The sequence below is a fragment of the Eucyclogobius newberryi genome, unplaced genomic scaffold, assembly GCF_026437365.1.
Source record: "Eucyclogobius newberryi isolate DKJ021-1_F unplaced genomic scaffold, fEucNew1.0.hap1 SCAF_8, whole genome shotgun sequence".
Lineage (NCBI taxonomy): Eukaryota > Metazoa > Chordata > Actinopteri > Gobiiformes > Gobiidae > Eucyclogobius > Eucyclogobius newberryi.
The window spans coordinates 19,808,839-19,835,324 of NW_027316500.1; the positions used below are offsets into that span (position 1 = coordinate 19,808,839).

Sequence of the window (26,486 nt, forward strand, 5' to 3'; positions counted from 1 at the left end):
AAAGTGGGCGGAGCCCACTCAAAATTATCGAAAGTACCCGTCAGTGACCAGGGACCCACACCATGAGAAAATGTATAGTTTATGATATTTGAAAAATGGGAAACATTGTTTTCGCATCGGAATATTATTCTTTCTTCTTCTTCTCGGGACCAACCCCCCTATTTTTCACCCAGTGAACATTGACGAAAAGTCACAAAAATTTGCACACCTCTAAAAATCGTGCCTCTCTACATTCTGGCTATTTCCCTTTTCTAAAATAAAAAAATTGGCGCGTCAGCGCCCCCAAATGTACCAAAAATGCATTGAGGGATGGGAAATGACCCAAAAAAAAGAGAAGTAAACAATATTATTACGGCAACGCCGTCTGCCCAACCAAATGTCGGCCATATTGCTTCAAAAATGGTTAAACATGACTTCGGAGTTTTTCCAAACGTCGTACTTTTACAAACTCCTCCCAGGGCGTTGGCCCTAAAAAGCTGAAATTTGGTGAAAATGCTACTGAGGAGTGGGACATCAAAAGTTATTCAAATTACATTGATACCTCTCACGGTCTCTGTGCGGCGAAGCCGCAAACTGTAGCTAGAATTTCAGAAATCTCCCATATGTAAAATTTCTGCCGTTTGCGCAGATAAAGTCCGAATTGCGTCAAATTAGAATCAGTTGTTAAACTCTTTGCCCTAAACCTACTTGAAGTGAAATAAATTCATTTGGCGCCACAGCGCCCCCTACAGATTTTATATGGAGGTTGAATGTTTAGTTTTGCGAAATTATCTGAAATTTGACACACAACTCAATTTTGGCATCCCCATCAAAAAAGTCAGTGAGACCCATGTCATAATTGTTATGGCGTTGCCGTAGCGATGACCAAAACCTCCCATGTTATTCCAATGGGGAAATCGCCAGAACATGTTTACACTTTAGACTTTCACAAACTCCTCCCAGGGCGTTAGCCCTATTAACCTGAAATTTGGTGAGACTCATCTTCAGGGGTGGACCATCAAAAGGTATCCACATTTTTATTCAAAGAGTCACGGTGTCTGTGCGGCAAAGCCGCACATTGTGCCAAGAATTCAAAATAAAATAGCTTTTTGATGGTAAAACAAAGGGGAGAAGATGTGACAGCGTCACAGATTCAGCAGTAGGCGCAATAAAAGGACAATTGGGGCGCGTTAGCGCCCCCTCCTCTTGCGGCGTGGCGGCGGCGTGGCGAGGGCCGATCATTGCCGCTTGCGGCTATATTTATTATTATTATTCACTCACTCACGCACTCCTTCACTCACGCACGCCCCGTGCATACTAATTAGTAGTAGGAAAATGGAACATTACCGTTGTAAACGGTAATCTTCTTCTTCCTCTTCTTCTTCCTCTTCTTCCTCCTCTTCCTCTTCCTCTTCTTCTTCCTCTTCTTCCTCTTCCTCCTCCTCCTCCTCTTCCTCCTCTTCCTCCTCCTCTTCCTCCTCTTCCTCCTCTTCTTCTTCCTCTTCTTCCTCCTCTTCCTCCTCTTCTTCTTCCTCTTCTTCCTCTTCCTCCTCTTCCTCCTCTTCCTCCTCTTCCTCTTCCTCTTCTTCCTCTTCCTCCTCTTCTTCCTCCTCTTCTTCTTCCTCTTCTTCCTCTTCCTCCTCTTCCTCCTCCTCCTCTTCCTCCTCTTCCTCTTCCTCCTCTTCCTCTTCTTCTTCTTCTTCCTCTTCTTCTTCTTCTTCTTCTTCTTCTTCTTCTTCTTCTTCCTCTTCTTCCTCTTCCTCCTCTTCTTCTTCCTCCTCTTCCTCTTCTTCCTCCTCTTCCTCTTCTTCCTCTTCTTCCTCTTCTTCCTCTTCTTCCTCCTCTTCCTCTTCTTCCTCCTCTTCTTCTTCTTCTTCTTCCTCTTCTTCTTCCTCTTCTTCCTCTTCTTCCTCTTCTTCTTCCTCTTCTTCCTCTTCCTCTTCCTCCTCGGGACCAACCCCCCTATTTTTCACCCAGTGAACATTGACGAAAAGTCATAAAAATTTGCACACCTCTAAAAATCGTGCCTCTCTACGTTCTGGCTATTTCCCTTTTCTAAAATAAAAAATTGGCGCGTCAGCGCCCCCCAAATGTACCAAAAATGCATTGAGAGATAGGAAATGACCCAAAAAAAAATCTGATCGTAGAATCATGAAATGCCGTAATATTATTACGGCAACGCCGTCCACCCAACCAAATTGCTTCAAACATGACTCGGGAGTTTTTCCAAACGTCGGACTTTTACGAACTCCTCCCAAGGCGTTGGCTCTAAAAAGCTGAAATTTGGTCTCCCAAATTTAACATTTCTGCCGTTTGCGCAGATAAAGTCCGAATTGCGTCAAATTAGAAACAGTTGTTAAACTCTTTGCCCTAAACCTACTTGAAGTGAAATAAATTCATTTGGCGCCACAGCGCCCCCTACAGATTTTATATGGAGGTTAAATGTTTAGTTTTGCGAAATTATATGAAATTTGACACACAACTCAATTTTGGCATCCCCATCAAAAAAGTCAATGAGACCTATGTCATAATTGTTATGGCGTTGCCGTAGCGATGACCAAAACCTCCCACGTTATTCCAATGGGGAAATCGCCAGAACATTTACACTTTAGACTTTCACAAACTCCTCCCAGGGCGTTAGCCCTATTAACCTGAAATTTGGTGAGACTCATCTTCAGGGGTGGACCATCAAAAGGTATCCACATTTTTATTCAAAAAGTCACAGTGTCTGTGCGGCAAAGCCGCACATTTTGCCAAGAATTCAAAATAAAATTGCTTTTTGATGGTAAAACAAAGGGGAGAAGATGTGACAGCGTCACGGATTCAGCAGTAGGCGTAATAAAAGGACCATTGGGGCGCGTTAGCGCCCCCTCCTCTTGCTGCGTGGCGGCGGCGGCAGCGTGGCGAGGGCCGATCATTGCTGCTTGCGGCTTTAATTATTATTATTATTGCCCGTGGACCTCCCATGTTAGGGTCAGTTCAGATGATGACCATTTGCATTTCTCTTTGATAAACTAAAATAAAACGTTGTACTATAAATATTGTTTGTGTGCCACAGTGATGAGGAGGAAGTGCAGAAGCCTGGGACCATTGTGGCACCAGACGCTCGAAAAGACTCTGCGTCCCACACACTGAAGCGCCAGGGCCCAAGCGGGACCCCTCTGCTCAGCATGGCCCAGCAGGCCAACGAACAACTCTACAAGAGCGGAGTCTTGGTGCGCAAAGTCCATGCTGACCAGGATGGCAAGAGAAGTATGTACAACATCATCACAGCAAAGCAAATTAAATATGTCTTTGTGTTTTTGATTTGCATACCAATGTTAAATTGTCACATGCTAATGTACGTTAAAAGGAATATCTTATCTTATCTTAAACCTAAACCACATGTGATGCTTTTATAATTTGTTTTCTAGAGATGAACAGTGTTCAGTCTGTGTCCAGTAAGTTTGTTGCATTCGTATAAGCAAATCATAAATAATCTTGATTTTGTGTGTGTATGGTCGTGTAAAAAGAAAACTGAAAGCTGAACAAAAAAATTTACTAGACTAGAGCAATACTAATTTCAGCCCAAATTTCATGTCTACCATGACTGAGAAAAGAATGTGTTGCTAAAGATAAAAACAATAAATCTGTGTTTCCCCAGCTCCACGAGGGAAAAGGGGATGGAAGTCATTTTATGCCACGCTGAAGGGCCTGGTGCTCTACTTGCAGAAGGTACTTTCCCAGATACAAACACGGTGAACACAGGGCAACACACTGAACCAATGCTCTGTGCAGGAGGAGTACCGTTCAGGACAAGAGCTGACCCAGGAGGACCTGAAGAATGCTGTGTCTATCCACCACTCTTTGGCCATGAGAGCAGTGGATTACAGCAAACGAGCAAATGTCTTCTACCTGAGGACAGCCGACTGGAGGGTGTTCCTCTTCCAGGCTCCGTACGGCATTTCAATTACCGTAGAAACTGTACATCTATAGTTTAAAACGTGTGAACATTCATTTTTAAGTAACACATTTTTAAGTAATAGCCACTCTGCATGGGAAAATGTGCTGTGTATTGTTGCAGGAGTGCAGAGCAGATGCAGTCCTGGATCACACGCATTAATATAGTATCAGCCATGTTCTCAGCTCCGCCCTTCCCGCCAGCCATTGGCTCGCAGAAGAGGTTCAGCCGACCCCTTCTGCCAGGGTCCAACACCAAACTGTCCCAGGTACACACTCCTCTTGGTTATAATAACTCCTTATTTGTAAAAAGTCCTGTTTCTCCAAGTCAAAGGATTCCTTCAACATATCAAAGCTTTTCATGTGGTTATCTTTTTACAATGTGGTAATTTTTGTGGTAAATTTGTAATCCAGACCTTGAATCTCAAGTCACTTCTATTTGGTAGAAAACCTTAGTCATCAACCAACCAGTTTAAGATTTTAATATCTTTGTTTAGTTTTGATTAGCTCCTTCCATGTTGTAAGCACTGATTTTTCCCAGGGGTTTTTAACGGTACGCACTCCTTTCGATGCAAATGATAAGATTTAAGTGATATAGTGTAACTCCAACAATACAAAATACAATGTTCACAGGAAGAGCAGGTGAAGTCCCATGAAAACCGATTCGGAGCCGTGTCCGCTGAGCTGGCTGAGCTCATCGCAGATTCTAAGGTTAAAGGTCGGGATGTAGAGGAGCAGAGGCAACGGCAGGAGTACCTGGAGTTTGAGGTATGCTGGGTTAACACAACATACATAAACATAAAGGTATGGGCAAACTGAAGCTTCCATCAACTTTAGGTTTCAAAGGCAAATTATGTATCCAGTAGACTTTTCAGGTTGGGAACCCCAAAATAATCGTGTAACCAATCCACTGCTAAAATCTGTGATAATTTCAAGTCGCAAAACATTTAAAATTTGGTATAATTGTGTTTATTTGAGTGACTTATTAAGTAATTTTACTTAATAAAATATACAGTTTTTAATTAAAAAACACTTCAAAACAGTGTCATAACTCTAAAATCAACATCTTCCAAGTCATCTCTCGACCCCCCACGTTGCCCCTCATGTTGACTCTCGTTAAAATGTTATTTGTTTAGAATCTGAACACGAGTCCCCACGAGTCAAGTATATGACATGGCTAGCATTGATAAATCAAATATTTATATATAGTGAACAATAGGGATTACTTAAAGATTACAGATGTTTTACCAGTTAAAGACTACATTTTAAGCTTAGGAGACACTTTGGCTTCATCATCTGGTTTATGTGAAACCTGCAGCACTGTAGAATAAAGTGTCCTGGTGTAGAAGATTGTCTGACTGAAAATGTTTTGTTTGAACTGACAAACAGTTTAAGATCTGAAAGCGGCTAAAGTTTTAGTAGTAGCAAACATACAAGAGCAGCTGTCCCTCAGTGAAAGTGCTCTAAACATGCACGCTTAAGTCTAGTGGTTGTGCATGAGTACAACCTCATCCACAACAGTTAAAACATCACCATGTTTTAACTGATCTTTTACCATGTTTTTCAGTTAAAATAAGAAAACTGTAAATTTAAAGTCTTCACTTTTTACATAACGTTTTATAAAAAATATATATATTTCCAGTTGTTTGATTCATTACATATGTTTACTTGCATAAACTGTAGCTTCTCGGTCTCGAGGGAGAAAACAACCACAAACTTTTTTTGATAGGAATGCTTTGTTACTTTATGGTGAAACACTTAAGAAACGGGAAACGACAACAAGGTTTCGTAAAACCTTTGTCATGTAAAGTACAAATGCTTTAGAGCATTGGCAGTGTTCCAAAACGCATGTAGTGGTCATATTCAAAATATATTATTTGTATTTTACACTAAACTCCTCAAGTAAATGAGAGTCTGTGATGAATCAGTTTGAGTCCTTTGCACGCTGATAGTCTATAGTGTCTGCCACACATTAAAGTCATCCCTTTTTTCCACAGAAAACTCGCTATGGCACCTATGCCATGCTGATGAGAGCAAAGCTCAAGTTTGCCACAGAGGACCTCTCTGCCTTCGAGTCCCGTCTGTTAAGTGAAGGTGGTCTCCACAGAGCCCACTCTAGCCCCGCCCTGCCCCAGTATAGCTCTTTAAAGGACAGAGGCCCAAGCAGCAGATCCAGGAGTCTCAAAATCACCTCGACTCAGACCAAAGAGGAGAGCCAGAATGGGTCCAAGCCAGACAGCAAAGCAGAAAGCAAGACTGAAGTATCCTAGAGTGAAGTGGAAACATCCATGTGTTTCCTGCTGGAGGTCAAGAAAGAATATGTGTAATAAATAAACTAGTCAGATGCTGTACAAGTATTGCCTCCTTCACTCCACAAAACGCCTATTTCACCTGTGGAGTTTAACAGGAGCTTTATACAGTTTCCTTTCTGATCATGTCAAGGTACATTTATATTCTTTTATTGTCCATTTTAATGACGGTAAGGAATTGTGCAGCTCATGTACTGTGTTTGATGCACAGAACGTGGAGCCGATCACTCCAGTTATAGTGTGTTTTCACTGCCCCCACAATCACAGCCAGGTTAACAATTTACTCTGGCAGATGTGAGACCAGTGCACATTTTTGGACACTAACCAACCTTCTATGGGCACTTTAGTGTTGCTGTTTGGGAGATTTGACTCAAGGCTGTAGCCTTACACATTTTCAACCTACATTTGTGTTGTGTTTTTTTTTTCACAAGGAAGCACATTTATATTTTGAAGATATAGCACTTTAAACTATTTTTGTGCTTTTTATTTAAAAAAAATTTTGTGGATTGTATTTTTCCGACTTATTTTCTGAGTTAGCATCACAGTGCTGTATTGATAGTTTGAGCTGTAGCTTTGTAAAGTATAATCGGACCAAGCTTTGCAATGCTGTAGATACACTATATTCAGTATATTGTAGAAAAAAAGCCAAAATACATATTACATTCCCCTTTACATATTCCCTGAAATATAGTTAAAATACACTATTATTATGCATTGGTGTTTTTCTCTATGGGGTCACTCGAGTATTAGATGCGACAAAATCCTTATTACACTGCTGGAGAAATGTTTTAACTTTAGTTCAACATGTGATCTGAAATGTGTTGAAGTTTGATTCAGACTTTAATCCGAGTATTGACTGATGCAGAGTGTGGCTTGGCCTGAATGATTCACTTTTGAGTAGTGTAAAATTAATTTATTTTGTTTTTTATTTCAGCCCATTTAGCCAATTGAAGTGAGATCAGGTCCATGAGAAAGGAAGCATCTCTTTAAACACTTGACTTTGATATCACTAGTATTTGCTGTGGCACTGCAGGGTTTTTGGGTCCACAACAAAACATCCATTCCAAACCCCAAACCTACTATCTAACTTTTACAAATGTGATTGTTTTTTGTCAGACTTTTGCTGTGTGCTAAATTAACCATGAACAAATTAAAGTTGCTGCACTTGTTATTTTGTGTTGGGCACAAATTCTCTTCATTTGTAAATTGTTTACTAAACACTACTTTATGCTTTGTGAGAGATGGCGTCGCTGCCGTTCCAAGCACCAGGGGACGCCCTTCTGCTTGTGCCTCGTGCGGTCCCTTCCTACAGTAATGTGTATTGTGTTTAACACTTTATGCAGGTTAAATGGTAGTTTGATTTATGGGACTGTGCAGCGCCATTCCAACTTGAAGCTGAAAGCCTTGTTATGCAGAAGTGTTCATTACTTCACATTTAAAAGCCATATTGCCGTTAGCATAGGCTGCATTTTAGGGTACTTGGTTATTGTTTTAAAATACTAAATCGATTTCAAAATAAGCAATTTATTTATTCTTTCAATCAACAGCAAAAGTTAATATATTTTGGAGATTCTATTTTTTTAGCCTTGCGAGTATTTGCTGCAGCTGTACATAATGTCCACCTCAAGTTTTGGTTTCTGTATTTGTATCATGTCAAAGAACAATAAACAATATTTGAAATACTTTCTTTGTTTTATTTCAATAGAAACAATACGACTCAGTTGCTCAAATAGTTCAATAGAAATATACTCCCAACAAACTAGGAGCAATTAAATACAATTCATGTTAGGAATTTAATTTACACTTTCTGGACACTTAATTCTCATTTCATAATGACTTCATTACACTAAGTTACACTAAGAGGGCGCTACCTCTGAACCAAAGATGTCTTATATCTTATTTCTAAATGAGGACTTGGCAGGCTAACATGACACAACCAGTTGTTTTGGATGCCAGACTTGAAAAGAAGACAACCCTGTTATTCATGTAACGTCTTAAAATTTGTAAGAGCCCAATGTTTAAAAAGCGAAAAGCTCTTATCAGCCAAAAGTACATAAGGGTCATTTTAAAATGTGGTGATATTCACTCATTTAGTCCACAATAAACTTTGTAGACCCAGTCTAAAATACAAATTAGCACATACATTTGTGGTCTGTTTCTTCTATTGCCAATAATGCAATGCTAAGCTGCTCTACATCTGGGATATTATCATAAAATGTTATTTAGGAATTTAAACACAAAGATTGCAAGATTGCGATAGGAAGGCACACATTTTAAGCTTATCCTTCCACTTCTTTGGGTTTGCTCCTCTCGAACTGATGACACACTTAAGTCCTGAAGATGTAAAGAAGATGTCAGAATTCTACTGACTGACCACTTCCTTTGCTCCTCTTGTGGTCCAAAGTCTTTATTTTGTTGATGTGACAGAGCTTTTAAGCGGTTTTCAGCTTTCCAGCTCATTACGAAGCTACAGGTTGTTCCTCATCTTCCATGGCTTGGCTACCAAATCCACTGTCCACTGTAGTGTCTGAAGGGAGACAATAAAGTTTACATCATACATGCTGCAATGAGGTGCTCTTTCTGTTTTTGTTGAAATGGAAGCTGACCTGTGCTGTGCTTGTCCTCCCAAGACTGACTGTCTCTCAGCAGCCTCACCCCTTCAGTCACGCCCAGAGACTGAAATGCCTCTACAAGTCCCTCTACTGGACCACCACCCAGCTACAACACACGTAGTTCGGTGAATATCCCTCAGATATATAAGAGTGCATTAGTACATTTTGGCCTGTGCACTAACCTGATAGTGTTGCAACAGTTTATGACAGGGCATGGGGCTGTCTTCATACAGGTGAGTTAGGGTCATCATCCCCAGCTTTTCAGCCAGTTTCTTCCAGGGAACATCCTGAACACTGAGCACTTCCATCAGACGGGTTAGAGTGTCACTGTCCAGTCCAGAGACCACTGAGACCATGTGAGGACAAATCATAAGAGCAAATACACCAATGATAAACTTGTTTGGATCTCACAGCTGGGACCAGATTTAATGCAGACAGGCCCAAACTAGGGCCTAGGCCAAATGCAGCCCTCAGACATATTTCTGTTCCTGATGATTTGGCCAAAATAACCATAAACTTCACATTACAAGTTAAGAAAACAGCTACCATCAACACATAATCATAACAAATATGTTTGTGTGGAATAGCTGTTTGTGGAATTGTTTTTAACCTCTTCACGGTTGTACTTGAATTAATATGGATTATTTTAATATTTTTCAATGCCTGTATGTTTTACTGAATGTGTGAAGGTTAATGATGCAGCACCACTTTCCCAAGACAAAGTTAACCTATGTTGGATGATAAAGTATACATTATAAAGAGGTATAGTAATGCTGTGGTGTCATAGTCAAACCTCTGCTGAATGCACCTATTGGAATTATTAACTAAATTGGTTCAACTGTGAAAACTGATGACTGACAAGTTTATTACATAAATATACAAATTAGTTAAAGGCACTTTGTTACCTTCGGTGCTGCTCTGTTTTGTTTTTTTGATGCTGGGACGACTTGATGATTGGTCAGGTTTAGGTGTTAACAAGTTTCTCACCTGAACATAAGACAAATGTGGACATTTAGTATCAGATTTAAAACTTACTCCATGTTAATCTCCTTACCTTTTGGCATGTGGCCAAGTCTAGAGGTGTGTGTCCTGCACGTCTTTTTCGGGAGCTTGTTGGTGGCGAGACTGACTCCATCTGTTCTTTGTCTCTTTTGTCCAGTTCTTCATCAGAGGAGGAACTGAAGTAGAGAGGCTCATCGTTTTCAAGCATTTTATCAGCTCCTGCAAATAAGATTTCTTTTAATGAATGTGTACACCACTGGTTTATGTCTTTGTGTTTGCAATCTCACTCATTTGTATAAACCAAATGTCCATTATATGATATTTTGAAACTGTAAATGAAAGGACTGCCTTCAGATCCTTTCAGAACTCTTACCTGCAGCGATGAGCATGGAGCAGAGTGTTGGAGAGCCCTGGCTGGCAGCAAAATGCAATGAAGTGTTCCCTCCAAACGTGTAACTATTTACATCTGCTTTTAACTGAACACACATAAAGGGAGGAACAGCGGTCTCAGGTTTGAAGGAGGTTCACATGTCTATCAGTCCAGATTAATCACACAAATGGGACTTATGTGTCGTACCTCTGTGATTAGGGTGCATGCAACCTTGAAAAGGTTTGCAGTAACAGCCAGGTGCAGAGCAGTGCAGCCACTCTTCTGTTCTGGAGCATTGATCTTAGCTCCACTCTCCACCAGCAGACGAAGGCAACGTTCTCCATCCCTCCTGACGGACAGATGCAGTGGATGCAGTCCTGAAGGTCACAAGATAGATATATTTTTAATTTAAAACACAGTGTGTAAATGAGGGACTCTTGGCTAAACACACAGTCTGGCAATTCATACATTGAAATTAACTGCTTAAAATTAACCCATATACTGGAATTAAGCTCCTGCAGTTAATACAGGTTCAGGAGGAAAGTCTGTACTCTGGTGTGTGGAAGCCATTATGCTCTTACCATGATAGTCAGGGCTGTTGACTAGGTAAGCGTGCTCTTCTGTGACATGAGCCAGCACCGTGCGCAGCACAGAAGTGTCCCCACTCAGAGCTGCCAAGTGCACAGCGCTCCGACCGTCTCTGTCCACCAGGCTCAAGTCTGCTCCGGCCCGAAGCAGCAGCTCTACCACTTTCACCTGTCGCGAGCTCACCGCCAGGTGCAGTGGCGTCTGTAAGCATGAAATCAAGCAAGAGGTGAACATTTTTGGGGAGTTCAGTGATTGTAGATAGAGTTCAATGCATTATTTTTAATGTTTGCAATCCTTCACAAATGGCAGTGTGCTGTAGAGAGCTTTACCTGTCTGAGATGGTTGGCTGTGTTGAGGAGGTTCTGCTGTTGTCCACTGATCAGAGTATGAACCAGCTGTTGAACCACTCCACTTTGCTGGTGAATCACAGCAAGATGCAGAGGTCTGGAGGTAAAAAACAAACATTTACAAAACAAAACATTGATTGTGTTTCAGGAGGAGACAGTGTGGGCAGAATGATCATATCAGGTCAGTCCATGTCTATAAAAAAGGCCAATTTCCACTTTATAAAAAGGATTCCACACACTGCTTGTCCAAGAAAAAAGTTGTCCCGTGGCTTTATCTAAGCAAAAAGGCATGCCTAGGTAAGCCTCTTACTGGAAAACTGCTGCATGGGTGTGATCCTTCAGCTGCAACACGATAAGTAAACCCAACTGACTGTGAGTGACTTCTCATTTCTGAAACAACCATGTGGAAAGACAAATCCCGTGGTCATGGTAAAGATGTCAGTGTGTTTGAGAAGGGTCAAATCATTTACATCAAGCAGAGAGAACATCTAAGGAGAAGATGAAACTAATCTACTACAGATGTGAACCCCAGTGAGAGTGTTTGGGACGAGCTGGAGAAGTCTTAACTCTGGATGAAAAATGAATTCCACACGGTATTGAATTAAATATTTCATTATAGCTTTATTATAAGCTTATTGAAACTATGCCACAGCGAATGCATGCTTTAATCAAAGCTAAAGGTGGTCATGTGTGTGACCGTTTATTTCTGTGGCAACTTTTTTGGGGGGCCAGGCAGTGTATGTCGTAACACATTCATGCATTCATCTCATTAGCAATAGACATCAGTGCTTGTTGGTGGCTTAAGGCGGCAACTTCCTCTACCCTTTCTCTCCCCTTGTTGCTACACCTGTCCTGTTTTATGAAGCCTCCAAACCAAAAAAAAGTAATAGTTGTCAGCACATACGTGTCTCCGTTAGAATCCTGGACTCCACACAGGTGCCTCTGGATGGACAGGAGCACACGGACATCTCCACTGCTGCAATAGTGGAGCAGTGCTGCAGCAGTCTGCCTAGCGCTTTGGGATGCTTTGCTCTGCAGGCTCACCGCTGTACACAAACAATTAGATGTGAGCATTTGCATAATCTCAGTTAAATCTGGTTTCCCACTGAAAGGAGACCAAAACAATGCAGTACAGAGATTAAATGAATTGAAAAACTGCATCAAAAAAGAAGAAAATAATGCGCAACACAACCAAAAATAGCATGTCTTATGATAAATATACTTTCTGATATGCTGTATGTTTATGTCCATACCCAATTGAAAAAGCCGTTGCTGCAGTAATGAGTTTGTTTGTCCCGCAGTTTGCCTTGTGTTTTCTTCACTCTGCTGTGGATCTGAAGCAGTACAGGTCGACATTTGTGCACCTCCAGAAAACCCTGTGAAGCCTCCTATAGGGAAGCTCCCTCCTCCGTTCATGTGCTGACAAAACTGAAAACCTGCACAGAAACAGATCCGCTTGTAAAAGTAGTATTTACAAGCACAGTTCATACAATTCTTATTACTGGTTTATTACTGTTTATTTAAACTGTAGCTCGCATGTTCTCAGAGTAAATAGTGAGGCTTTTTCTAGTCCTCATACTGTTGCATCCAACAGCAGGATCGAATTGAATTTGTCTTTTAGGGCACTATAAAACCAGTTACACACCTCCCCCTCCACCAGCTCCTGAGGCTCCGCCCCCAAACCCTTCAGCTCCGCCCCCTCGCCCTCCGCCTCTCCAATTTTCATAGTGCGGCAAGGGCTTCTGCTTCTTTCTGAGCACCTCTTCTTTGTCTGTAACAACAACAACAACAACACAAAAACTAGTCGCAGTGAAGTGTAGAGTGGGGATGATGTGTCCCGGAGCGGTGCAGACCTTGGACCTGGGGGATGTAGGTGAAATGCTTGGGGTCGCTCCTGTCTCCAGCCTTTTTCCGTTTCAGCTGCAGAAACACAGTGACGGGCCGCTCGATCTCAGTGCTGTGATATGGTGGCGTTTTAAACACAATGGCGTACTGTTGACATGGAACAACATCCAAAATGAACCGTGAGAAGGATCAATGAGCGCGACTGCAAACACGCCACCAGTGTATGAGTAAGAGAGGCTATACCTGCTTGTGAACATCGGTGGGTGAAAAGTCTCCAAACGCTTCCCACCCGCCTTCATCGTCTTCATAAAAACGGATTTCTATATCATCTACAACAAGCAGCAAAAACAGTGAGAATTTTAAATATTTAAAATGATGCCCATTGAAAAATCACATCTGTTCTAAATCGAACCTTTCTGGACTTTGTCACACAGCAGGAAGATCTCATCTCCTCCAAGCACAGAGCCACATGTCTTATCCATACGAGTGATCTTCAGATTAGAGGCGTTTGGTGATTCTGTAGGCAAATAATTACTTATGGGACTTGAAATATAAAATGTTGTATTATATTGATTTTCCTATGTTTTTCACTTATGGTTAACCTCAACGTTTTGCAGAGGTTGACAATTTCTCAATAAAATATCCATTGGACCCTCTGTGTTATGTTATATTGCAACCCACCATTTAAAATTCAAGAAAAAATACTGCACATTTAGAATATAAGCTATAAAAACATGAAAATGCATAGAAACTCACTGCTGTCATAAATAGGGTTGGAAACAACTGGCTTAAGCGCTCGAGTGAAGCCTCCATTGCTGTCCTGGAGGTATGCTGTGAACTTTAACCTCACAATGTTTAGATCCATGGTGCGACCAAGCTCCTTTGCCTCTTTCAGGCAGGATATCTCCTCAGCATCTGCACAAAAGTAAAATCATGAAAGGTATGTTTGCTCATTTAATCTGAATTGAATCTAAATTGTAATTGATTATCATATCACAAATGATGCAGTGCAATTATGTGGGTATTTGAGGAGTCAGGCAAACAAGAATACACCTTTTTATACACAAACATTTTACTCATTTAGACCTCTACAAACATGTTCTGAAATGCAAGGGATTGTTGCGTTGAACAGTTCATAGTTCAAACTTCTCTCCATTGTTCTTAGACATGTTACAAATATGCACTGTGTTTGAGATTGTGCCGCCGTAGTGACAGATGTGAAGCATAAAGCTTACCTGAGAGCTGGTAGAGAGCGCCCGCTTTCTGCCTCCTCTTCTCCTCCTTTAGCCGGCGGCACAGAATGTCCACCACGCCCTTCTTTGTCACATGGAGGATGCCCAGATTACTGAACCTGCCAAGACCACATCAGCGTCACACCAACCCAACAGTACAACAGAATGACACGTTTGCATGCCGTGAGTTTACTAACGAGGCAGTGAGGTCGTTGGGCCCGATGTCCAAAGTGCATGTGCCGCTCTCGTTACAGTGCCGCCCCACAAGACTGTGTGCATGGACACGAGGGGGGTCCGAGTGCGTGACCAACTGTACCTCTACACGAGCATGACCCACATAATTATTAATCTGCAAACACATTTACCGGTTTAGTTATAGTATAGTACAATACAGTAGCAACAAACAACAAATTTAATCCAGCCAATTCTATCCTAACTCTGGCATATTATACAGTCATAGTTGGTCAATATGCACTGAAGAAAAAAAAGAATAAGAAATGTCCATTGTCTAGACCTAGTATCACTAGATATAATTATCCAAAGACTAGCATCCTGCATTTTAGAGCAAAAAATGAAATAAAAAAATATTACTATTATTTTCACACAGTGACTTTTGTTTTCAAAGTCTTAATACCTTGACTGTTGGATAGGTTCTCCTGTTCTTTTCGCTGGAGGCCCCTGGGAGCCCACCATGGGACGGCCCTTCACACTCATAACGGAAACGAAAGCCTCGCTAAAATCAAAAGAGTTGTTATATTCTAGAAAACCAAGAAAAAGTACAACACAGTAAAAAAACATGAATTGCTGTTGCACTGTTACCTGTTTTGGTTCTTCTATGATTTGGATGTAAGGACCATGAGCTTAAGCACAAAAGTACATGTTAATCATTGGATTTAATTTTCAACATTAAAAAAAAAGGTAATCGTAATAATGAGATAATCGATGATGATGAACTTTTTCAGTTAATTACACATTCATTTACTATCAACCATATGATCAAATATTTGATTGGTACTTACCATTTACAATTAGAGTAAATCAGACAACAGACCAAATCTACAGAATCTCCGATCAATTTCATACATGATAGTGCGCTCTGTGCAGCGGCCCCAGTGTGCTCAAGATTTAGATTTGTTTTCTAGACTTTTAGGTCAGTTGTGTTCACATGCAGCCGGCCTCATTGTCCCTAAACAGTGCACCATGAATCACGTGAGATGCGAGCACTTATTTCAATGACAACAAAAGGAGCTGCACTCACTCCATCCAGTGCTGTACGCATTGGTAAATGCACCTTGAGTGATGTGCGATGGCGTCAGAGACAAAGCTGTCTGAGCGTCAGAGAGGCTTTACCTGCTGCACAGAGGCAGAAGTGATATGTTTATTCGTCTCATTAGACACAAGTTGCAAAAAGCAGCGCTGCAACTTCCATTCATCCTAATGTACGTGCTACAAATGCTTTTGCTCATGTTAAACTTGGTCCAGGTCGGCCGCTTTCACTTGCCCCGAACCAGAATGCAGGAGTAGCAGCTCCAGGTCCTGGAGCTGCTTCTCCCGCAATTGCAGCATTCTCAGCATAAGCTCCTTTACGTCAACCAAACAAGTGACACTGTAAAAACGACCTCAGATTCACAAGGACCCGAGCCATTTGTTTATACTTTAAATATTCAGAAACAGCTTCAAGTATAAAGTTACTTGATTGCACTTTGTCTGTTGAATGTGCTAAGATGATGGTTTACCAGTCTCAGGTATATAGGGCTCAGTCTTGATGTCCACTGGAGGAATGTATTCACATGCAGGCATGAAGTTGTACTAGAGAAGACAGAGAGTGAACAATCAGGAACAGTAATGATCCTTTGGCGATAAGATCATGCAAACCAACTAAACTCAGTTAAACATCTTTAGACTTTATTTCTTGTGTAGTGATTACAAATGTAATGCATTTATTGAGGCACTTACGGGATCATTGTCATAGATGTTGAATAGCCCCTCGGTCATCCTAAAAGACACAAACACACCACTTTAACGTCCAGCTCCAGCACAGGTATACTCTTCCCCTCTCTGATCACCTGTGCCAACCCTCTGACAAACTGTGAGCCCCTTTGCTGCCCTCTGATCACCTCTGACCCCCTCTGACCCTTCTGATCAACTCTGACCCTTCTGATCAACTCTGACCCTTCTGATCAACTCTGACCTGCACTCTTGGGAAGTAAAGAGCACGGCGACACTCTGATAAAGAGTCTTCCTCCACTCTTCTCTCCTCTGCTTCACTTCCTGTAAGTCAAGCCAAGGAAAACCCCCAGAACTCCAGTGCAAATGAGGCGGGGCTTCACCCACTGACGTCACTGCTGCTTCATAACAGTCCTACTCAATATTTTCACAGAAATTTCCCGAACACATTAAACTACCGTCATACAATAACATAGAAATATCCACCCGCACAGGTAATAACAGAAATGACGAGACTGACTTAATTTAGAGCTCTGTCTGAGGCGATGCATATGGAAAGTCCCCATGAAAGACTCCGTAATATCTGAACACTTCAGATCAAACAGAATAATGTCTCACAGCGCAGAATACAACATGTACCACTGGATGGACGCGAGGACAACAGAAAGTACCTTAGAGCTCCAGCCATAACACCGAAGTATTCTTCAACGAGGATCCAGCAACTCCGTTTCACATCTGCACATGCACAAGTGTCCAAATATCGTTCACAACAATCATGTTTTTTACATAGTTACAAGACGAACCAATTACACCTACGTACACTTAGTTGATGCAGTAGAAAGTTGCTATAATACATGAACAACAGAGCATGTTCCTGTTGCCTATAGTGGGTAACACTTTGAGATGTTTCTGCCGCAGGTAAACTCAGGTAAACACTAGAGCAGCGGTGTCCTACAGTTTGGAATAAGCTCTGTAAATCTAAATCAGGAGTTCACGACAGACAAATAGACTCTTACCTGTCAGCTGAGGGCCGTACTGTGCTGTTGTGAGTAACTTCGTCGCTTCAGTTCAGGTTGCCACAGAATTCATATCCGGGGATTGTCAAAATAAAACTAGGACCTGTCCCGTCAGTCCACTGTCCTCTGCTGCAGCGTCCTGTTGATGGCCTCTGTTGAATGTCTCTCGTCCACGTTCATACGCGGAATTTTACACACATGTACAATAGGTAAACTAGAATGTACTAAATTGATCCTAACTATTGTCCATCAATATTTGTGACTGTGTATACTCATAACTAGTTACTTGAGCCAACAGCAGAATCCAAACCTCAGTGCTGAGGTGGAGATGAAGGCTGCGTTAACCAGTGACTTAAGGGTAAAATAGTCTTCAAGTGCATTGTTACATTCGCTTACTTTTTCTTAACCTCTTACTTTGAAGGCAGGGCTTCCGCCTTTTGACAGCGGAAACCCCCGGGCCCGCGGGAGGGGCCACGAGGAGGGGCCAAGAGAGCAGAGGGGAATTCCAAGACCACGCAGTTTGGAAGCGCACTAATAGCGCCAAATAATGTGTGCAAATGTTCATATTTTAATCACTTGCACATGATGTGTTTATATGTTGAGTACCAACCAGTCAGTGACATTGAACTGTTAAATGTTCAATGAATCCACTACAAAGTCTTAAGCCAATTGTTTTATTTTTGTTAACAGAAAAAGGGGGGGAAACATCTATAGAAAGAATTAAAGTTCAAGAAAAATAGTCTCATGTTTGTCCTCAAAAACAGAATATAAACAAGTAGATCATCTCTCATATTGCATATTCCACATTGCATTGCATAGAACTACAACAAGAAATGGCCTTTTCTAAAAGCTGTAAACATTGACCCTGTTGGCCATCTGCACTGACCGTTTACATTTGGGGTATGTTGCATGGGGGGTTAAGGGTCACCTGTGGGCCTATTGATATGTTTAAAAGCAGCACTTAAGGTAAACCTGAAGTGGCCCAATCATTCCACGCTAAGGCACGTCGCATTCAGTTTGGTTTATAATGTTGTAATTTTGTAATGTAACATATAGCATCATATCATCTACTGCATATTGCCTCCATTACCCTATGTAATTATATATTAATGTATAAAAACACCTTTTACCTGCAGTGTGGTCATAAAACCACACTTCCTGTGGAGGAGGTAAGACATGTGGTTTAAATATCAAAGCCAAGAGCCATACTACGTAACGTGCCAATATTCCTGTAACAAATAATTATGTAAATTGCTTCTGGTCAAAAAGAAAGGCTTTTTAGATATTGCCATGAACCCAGCAAACATGGTCGTGTCTATGTGAAGATCACGCCAGCCTCGCTGTAGACCTTGAACACTTTCTCGATAGCATTGACGTAGGCGGCTGTCCGCAGGTCCAGGCCCAGGTTGTGTTTGTTGGCCGTGCGCATGATTTGCTGAAAAGGACAAAGGAAAGCAGGTTAATTAGATTGAGTATGGAGCTCAACAGCGACCACTCACTGATTGGTTACAAACGTAAAATTGGCATTCATATTTCTCATAGAGAAAAATATTCATATTAAACGTTTAAAAGTTGGCTCAGGACCAATTAGCTATATAGTAAAATCTATTTCTGAAACTTTATAAACCACAAAGTTATTAGGGCAAGTTTTACATGCGTTTTATTGGACTGAAAACAACAGTTTTTAGTTACCACCGCTTAGCTTTGCTCGTGCCTTTAACTTTTAATATTTGAATATTTCTAAATTCCTACGGCAAAAATGAGTTGGCTGATTTTCTCTAAAACATGACTGGCTCCTCTGGCTGCCTGTCAAAGAGGCCAGTGCGTATCTTTGATTGGATGAGGTCTTCCTCTTTCCTGCGTATATCATACAAATGATTTAAAAATCATGCCATGTGATTTACAGATTTCTTTTTTTATCCTCTCTCACAGTGGAAATTCACCTCCATAATTTCTAAATGGGAGAACTTGCAAAATCGCAGGGTGTTAAAATACTTATTTTCCTCACTGTAATGTAAGTAAAAGTGTGGTGCAAATAATCCTTTTAGCCATCATATTGGGAAAATACCACTCTAATATATAACCATGACCCCCCCAATAATAATAGTCCGATTGTGATAGCAAGCTATGCAAAGATGAAAATCAGATTTCAAATCTCACGTGGACAATTTTTGAGGGAGTAAATGTAAAGCTGCTGTTGGGAGATATGTACTAACAGTAGAATTAGCTGTTGTGTTTGTTTCATTTAATTAATGTGTCCTCAATCTGGTTCCCTGCCCAGTGTTTGTAAACCACTCTTACCGCCTCGAGTTGCCCTGGACCAGGCCACAGTTGAGCACCTCTGGGCTAAAGGCTAAGGTCTTCTATGGGGTGTCCACTTAACATGTTGGTTAGAGCTTTTTACAGTGGGCTGTGCATCCCTTCCATGTTTGCTTTGCTGTTCTAAACTAGTTTAAATGTACCGAGCCCTCTATCATGAGTTATAAACACTTTGTAGCCCTCATTTAAACATTTTAGCCAAGATGATAATATGTCCTATGAAAAAGAGGCCCTTCTGCCTTCATGTTTTACACGCACAGGCGCAAATGTCGAAATTCAGGTTGAAAAAGTGAGTGATTTCATGCTTTTTTCTAAAACGTACCCGAGCAGAGCGCTCCATGGTGAAAGCCAGTCCTGAATGAACAATGTCCTTCTCAGAAGCTCCCTGAAACAACAAAAGGTAGGTCACTCACCGCACATGAATATAAACCTTTAACACTAGCGTATCCAGCGTCACCATATCTGACTATTATGTACACCAGGTCTGAAACCCTTCTTTCCTTTGTACCAGAAGTAAACAAAAGGAACTCACTCACTGGTCAGAGTAGAATTTACACCCCAAATAATTTGTTCAAAGGCTAGTGCCACTCACAGCAATCCGAGCCTGAAATTCTGATGTGGGGACCACAGGGATGGCACCTCCATGTTTTCCAAACTTCCTTTCCAAGCTCTCCTGTACAGACACTAGACACAGATGAATGTGGTCAGCAGATACTGCACACTGCACATGTGCAGTTAGTGTGACACAAACTCACTCAGCAGGTGGTAGTTGGAGTCCCTTTCATATTTGAAGGTGAGACGACCATAACTGACATGATTAAGGTTCTTCAGCCACTCAAAATATGAGACCGTGACACCGCCAGCATTCAGGTACATGTCCTGCAAGAGGATAGTTAGCAGTTTATAGAAACGCCATCAGCCATTGTACAGGGTTCTGACAATTGTAAATTAAATATTAAAAGGAACCTCCGAGCAATGACATTTATTTAATGCCCTCTAAAGGAAAAAATCTTGACCACTTTTCAGCCACATTTGACAACAAAAGCAGAGTCCTGAAACCTTAACTTGATGTCTACAGCGGCAATGAGATGCCAAAGACTTACGGGGATGACAAGGACGTTTCTCTCCACAAATATGCGGTCAGCCTCAGGAGTGGTGGGCCCATTGGCTCCTTCTGCAATAATCTAAAAGTCAAAGTGAAAGTGGTAGTTTGCGTTCTGAATTAAAACACCCCACACATTCAGAGTGTCTGAACCTTGGCCTTGATCTTTTGTGCGTTGCTCTTTGTCAACTGCTTCTCTCCTGCCGCTGGAATCAGAATATCACAGTCTGCCTCCAGGATGCTCCCTTCAAATGCAGTGGAGTTTGGAAAACCCACAATAGTGCCATTGGCCTGGGGGGAATAAATAGTTTAATCAATGCTCAAGAAAATTTGTAACAAACAAAAGCACACATATGCTATACTGACTAGTTTGTAGTCCTCCAGCTCTTTAGGGTCAATGCCTTTTGGATTCCAAATACTTCCATCGATTTCTCCCACTCCCACACACTTGGCCCCAAATCGGTGAAGATATCTCATGGTGTGGAGGCCCACATTACCAAAGCCCTACACAAACATGTTTTGTACATTAGAATGAAGATAGAGAGTACAATGTGTCAGACAATGTGTTATGTGTTGTTGTATCTTAAGTCGCAGCTGATGCATTACCTGGATCACAAAGGTTTTGTCCTGGAAGCCCGGAGACATGCCCAGCTTGCTCATGTAGGCCGCTTCATTGATGAAGTTCTCGATGCCGTGGAACACTCCTCTGCCGGTAGCAGAAATGCGGCCGTGGATTCCTCCTTGACTGATGGGCTTTCCCGTGACACAGGCATGAGCATTGATATCCTTCAAGACAAAATGTACATACATTCGTATATGCCTGCATCGTGTTAGAAAAATACACTCTTAGTCTTGTGTCTAGTCCAGTGCTTTTCAAACTTGTGTGTGCCCCCCCCCCCCGACACAACACAAAGCATCATTCCTCTGCAAAGGAACCTCCCCAAGTGTCCTCACCTTCTCTCAGCTCCCTCGGTCTTTCATCTCCTCTCCTCAGCTGCCTCTCCTCTCCTCAGCTCCCTCTGCCTCTCAGCTCCCTCTGCCTCTCCTCTCCTCCTCTCAGCTCCCTCTGCCTCTCCTCTCCTCCTCTCAGCTCCCTCTGCCTCTCCTCTCCTCCTCTCAGCTCCCTCTGCCTCTCCTCAGCTCCCTCTGCCTCTCCTCAGCTCCCTCTGCCTCTCCTCAGCTCCCTCTGCCTCTCCTCAGCTCCCTCTGCCTCTCATCTCCTCCTCTCAGATCCCTCTGTCTAATCACATCTGCTCTCCGTCTCTCCTCTCAGTTGCAGACAGTGGATGGGTCAGTGTTATCTGTCTGTCTGCAATGGAGAACGGAGAATTGGCTCTTCACTGCGGGGAAAGAGGCGTTTCACGGAGAAGACACTGTCGCGTTACCTCTGTCACAGTGGATCACTTCTATCACTGCTGCCCGCGGGTTCGCGCCACACATAAGACTGCTCTCTGTGCGGTGCTGACTAATACTATTTTGCCAAAGCCGTGCCTTGTTCTAAATCTGAGGCAAACATGTGTGGGACCAGGGCACAGAGCGACAGACACTCCTCCGATTCTCTCGGTTAAAACAATAGGCAATCGGTTTGAATTAGAATAAAGACATTAGACTTCAAACATTAAACCACAGCATCAGCTTTATTTTAGAATGGAATCACAGTCAACTCCACGACTCCAGAATATTTAAATGAGTCTGTATAATTCACTGCCCTCTGGTCTTCAACATGGATGTCCCGAGCCATTGTGTTTGCAGACTGTTTTGAAATTGAAACTTGTGGAATTTGGACATCCTTATTTAGATATTTATATTTTTTAGATTATTTAGTTTTCCAACCACCCACTACAGCACAAGCTGGGTGTGATTAGAACCTTACAACACAGAGCTCAAGGTGTGCCCACCAGCTCAGAGGGCAAGAAGAAAGAGGAAAAACATGTCCGAAATGCCCTCTCAGCCTGTGGTTACCCCGCTTGGGCTCTCAACAGAGTGAAGAGAACCAAGAAGCAGAACAAAAGGGAAACTGAACAGAGAAGGAAGGGTGTTTCTATCCCTTATGTGTCTGGCCTGTCGGAAAAACTGCAGAGAATTTTTAGACAACACGAAGTCCCTGTTTATTTTAAACCAGGAAACACTTTAAGACAAAAACTGGTTCATCCTAAGGACAAGTTGCCGACTCAAAAACAGAGCAATGTAGTTTATTCGATCCAATGCAGTGAAGAAAGCTGTAAAGAACGGTACATAGGTGAGACGAAAGAGCCTCTACACAAGAGGCTCTATCAGCACAGAAGAAATACAAGTTCAGGACCTCAGAGTGCCGTGCATCTCCATCTTGAAGCCTCTAATCACTCGTTTGAAGACGGTGAGGTGAAGGTTTTAAGCAGGGAGAAAAGATGGTTTGAAAGAGGAGTCAAGGAAGCTATTTTTGTTAAAAAAGAAAGACCTTCTTTAAACAGAAATGGAGGGTTAAGATTCAATCTTCCTGGTATCTATAATGGTATACTGAACCCCTGGAAAGGTAGAGGACCAGGATCAGGACATTTAGATGCTAATCAGGTACTCAGGGTGGTTGAGCCAGGGCCTCACAAAGAGGATTCTAATAGCCCATTAAAATTCTGAATAGGCTCGGTAGATACAAGGGGGGAGTTTCTGTTGAAACAAACAACTCTTTCTACTCCAGGAAGGCTCCGCCCAATGGGCTGGTCTTACCACAGAAGAGTATAAATATTGAGTTCCCGACCTAAATCCTGTTATTGACAATGACTCTTGGATGAGAGTCGAAACGTCTATATTTTTTTTCTAACTGAGTCCAGATGACTACAACTGAAGCTTTTTCTACTATGGAACACGCCTGGACGAATGAGGGATTACACCGACATCCTTATTTAGACTTTACTGTTTAAAGGTTACTTACATAGTGGCCCATGGTGGTGGCAAAGGTATCTGCGATCCAGGACATTTCCCTCTCACCGGTGCTCATGTCGGGGGCTGGAACATCAATCCCAGGCCCTTGACAAAAAAAAAACACTTTTTACAGGAACTGGGGGGAAAAAACTGTAATATATGTTGTTTTATTTACCAATAAAACCCTTTTTGGCCAGCTCAATGGTAAATCTCCTCGTAATTTTCTCCAGCTCAACATCCTAGAAGAGATATAACATGAAGGGTTAAGTTGTGTTTACTGGAACAAAACAAACACAGACTTACTCAGCCCAAAGGTGAAAGGAGCATGTGGACGGAGCCTAAATCTCACAAACAGTGATTTCTAGCAGCAGTCAGACATCTTTGAGGGCATTCACAATTTTGAAATGACCAAATCAGTATAAACTTGAGAGGACAAAACCGTGAACCCAAAGGTCAGGCCTCAGAACAAAAATATTACAGTAAACATGAGCAGCAGTGAATGCTCAAGTGCCAATTAAAAATGTTATTTAAAATATTTCTATTTGTGTGTAAATTAATTATACATTTTGGGTGCCTTTGCATATTAACGCATCCGCATGTGGTTTAATTTAGAATTAATTATACAATTTATGCAGATACATTACAACATGAATATATCATTGTGTGCTAAATCTTTCCTCAAGGACTTGGCGTAATTGCCCTTAAAAGTAATCATCCACACTTCATCACTATTGTCATTCATGAACGTAATATTGACCAGTTATTTCCAGCTGAATCTGGCAGTGGACTTTGCAATGAGAGAAAAACAATCTGAGGAACATGAAGTACTAAATGTCAAAGCTAAAAGCAATAAAACAATCCTTACAGAATAATTCTTTGGGTTAATCTTGACACCAGCTTTGGCACCACCAAATGGCACATCTGAAACATATTTAAACTTTACAAGAAGAATGTGCTTGTGTAAGTGTGTATGTGCATGCGTGCTTGTGTGTGGCCAACATACCAACCACTGCACATTTGTAAGTCATTAAAGAAGCCAGAGCTTTTACTTCATCCACAGAAACATCTGGGCTATACCGGATACCTGCAGAATACACACACAAATCTTTTAGAGCGGCTTGTTTATCATTCTCTGTAAACACAAAAAACTGTCATCCATTGTTTTATTAATTATACTGAATCTTTTGTAATAGAAAATGTAATAAAAAACAAGAACATTCTCCTAGTTAAAAACTCCAATACAGTTGGAAAAAACATTTTGTTCCAATTTATGATTGTTAATGTCCATACAGACAACTCTAGGGACAATGATTAAACTGATGTGTTTTTAAAGGAGTATAACTTAAGCAAACATTAGGTCGGGCCTCCCTGGCCTGTTCTGACACATCCCTGGAGAAACCGGTTTCTGTGACTGCGCCTGAAGACCTGTGCTTCAGTGGAACGATGCATTAGTGCTCTGTATACCACAAGTTTGATACAAATGGAACTTATGATCAGGTAGGGTTTTGTTTTCACAACATGCTCACAACAAGATTGTTAACCCAAGTAAATCAAAAATACTTCTCCTTCTCCTCCATTTATACAAAATAGAATGAAATTCTGCCGACTAGAATATGGCCAAAATGTGATTGTTGCTGGAAGGGTGAGGTGAGGAACAGTCTGTATCCCTGAGGCTGGAGGGCAGGGCAGAGATGATCCAGGGCCAGGGCACAGACAGGTACAGTCTAGCCACTCCTGCCTAGGGAGGGTCTTTTATGAACCTAGGGTCATATGTTTGATTACACCTTTATTAAACTAAATTCAAAGTTGGCCCATAAAACAGCTCAACCGGAAACATGCCACTGTTGTTATTACGGTTTTCAAAGTCCCCGTAACTTTGATCTGTCCTCGTTTACTTTACCTGGAACAGGTAACATGTGAAAAATAGCCTTTTGGCTTATTCTGGGATGTATACAGAAATGTTTATTAATATGCTCTGTCCCTGAAATAAATAAGTGATTTCTTTTCTTTCCATTCTCTGCTGGTGCAGTGTTTGCACTCCGCACAGTGCCGGTGGCTCACCTCCTTTGCAGGGGGTCCGGTGCTGGCTGTGCTGAGCCCGGTAGGCTTCCACCACCTCCCACTCTCCGCTGTCTCTCTTTATGGGAAAGCTCAGGCTCAGGACGTGGTTGCACGGCTTGATAATCTTTAAAATCCCGCGGACCCGCTTCTTTCTCATTTCCGGGCTCTCCCGCGTCTTCAAATCTTCCACTAACTTGTCCTCTACCAATGCGGCGCCTCGATCAAAAAAACCTTCTACCATCGTGAAGAAGTTGGGGTCGTCCTCCGGATCCACAGACTGACTGTAGCAGCGGTGCCGCAGCAAAGACGCTGCCGCTGGGAGAGTTTCTGCGGAGCCGCCCGGAGCCAGCATCCCCCCAATGCCGCGGGTCACGAGCACGCCAAAATATCGGTACATTTTTCCTAATCGAATTGAGAGAATTGAAAGGGAGCAGAAAATGGAGACGAGCAAAACAGAAGTGCGTGCGGCGGAGTGCTCCCGTGCTCCTCCTCCTCTGCGGACTCTTCCTGTTACACCGCCGTGACACCAGGGCACGTGCGGGGCGGACACGTGCACGGCTGTTTGTGTGAGGGCTGGGGCTGTGGTCCTGGTCCTGGGGCTGTGGTCCTGGGGCTGGTCCTGGGGCTGTGGTCCTGGGGCTGTGGTCCTGGTCCTGGTCCTGGGGCTGGTCCTGGGGCTGTGGTCCTGGTCCTGGGGCTGTGGTCCTGGTCCTGGGGCGTGGTCCTGTGGCTGTGGTCCTGGTCCTGGGGCGTGGTCCTGTGGCTGTGGTCCTGGTCCTGGGGCTGTGGTCCTGGGGCTGGGGCTGTGGTCCTGGTCCTGGGGCTGTGGTCCTGGGGCTGGTCCTGGTCCTGGTCCTGGGGCTGGTCCTGGGGCTGTGGTCCTGGTCCTGGGGCTGGTCCTGGGGCTGTGGTCCTGGTCC

General features: G+C 42.4%; 3 protein-coding genes across 5 annotated transcripts in view; 1 reads left to right on the forward strand and 2 right to left on the reverse strand.

Annotated features, from left to right (window-relative positions):
• Window positions 1-7,909, forward strand: part of LOC140351385 (PH and SEC7 domain-containing protein 1-like) — a 23,861-nt gene extending 15,952 nt beyond the window's left edge. For all 3 annotated transcript variants that reach the window (XM_072437205.1, XM_072437204.1, XM_072437206.1), the window contains 6 exons: window positions 3,038-3,231; window positions 3,623-3,693; window positions 3,757-3,914; window positions 4,043-4,187; window positions 4,552-4,686; window positions 5,916-7,909. In XM_072437205.1, coding sequence (XP_072293306.1) covers window positions 3,038-3,231; window positions 3,623-3,693; window positions 3,757-3,914; window positions 4,043-4,187; window positions 4,552-4,686; window positions 5,916-6,188 — 976 coding nt within the window. In that variant the 3' untranslated portion in view covers window positions 6,189-7,909. The remainder of the gene's footprint in view (window positions 1-3,037; window positions 3,232-3,622; window positions 3,694-3,756; window positions 3,915-4,042; window positions 4,188-4,551; window positions 4,687-5,915) is intronic.
• nfkb2 (nuclear factor of kappa light polypeptide gene enhancer in B-cells 2 (p49/p100)) lies at window positions 7,901-16,873 on the reverse strand. Its single transcript, XM_072437207.1, has 23 exons — window positions 16,842-16,873; window positions 16,180-16,219; window positions 15,960-16,032; window positions 15,043-15,083; window positions 14,858-14,956; window positions 14,421-14,572; window positions 14,227-14,342; window positions 13,748-13,906; window positions 13,404-13,508; window positions 13,235-13,320; window positions 13,000-13,138; window positions 12,792-12,917; window positions 12,400-12,582; window positions 12,051-12,192; window positions 11,129-11,243; window positions 10,793-11,000; window positions 10,419-10,588; window positions 10,215-10,317; window positions 9,894-10,060; window positions 9,745-9,826; window positions 9,022-9,185; window positions 8,834-8,945; window positions 7,901-8,754 (listed from the first exon to the last, which is right to left on the reverse strand). Exons 1-23 carry the CDS (start codon window positions 16,856-16,858, stop codon window positions 8,687-8,689), a joined length of 2,667 nt encoding a protein of 888 aa, XP_072293308.1. The 5' UTR covers window positions 16,859-16,873; the 3' UTR covers window positions 7,901-8,686.
• A 1,376-nt stretch (window positions 16,874-18,249) lies between these two features.
• LOC140350971 (glutamate dehydrogenase, mitochondrial-like) lies at window positions 18,250-26,046 on the reverse strand. The gene is made up of 13 exons (XM_072436585.1): window positions 25,567-26,046; window positions 24,509-24,589; window positions 24,371-24,426; window positions 23,681-23,744; window positions 23,516-23,610; window positions 21,214-21,393; window positions 20,974-21,111; window positions 20,761-20,898; window positions 20,609-20,689; window positions 20,261-20,384; window positions 20,098-20,189; window positions 19,828-19,890; window positions 18,250-18,621 (listed from the first exon to the last, which is right to left on the reverse strand). The coding sequence occupies exons 1-13, from the start codon at window positions 25,961-25,963 to the stop codon at window positions 18,502-18,504; spliced, it is 1,629 nt and encodes a 542-aa protein (XP_072292686.1). The 5' UTR covers window positions 25,964-26,046; the 3' UTR covers window positions 18,250-18,501.
• Between the last annotated feature and the right edge of the window lie 440 nt (window positions 26,047-26,486).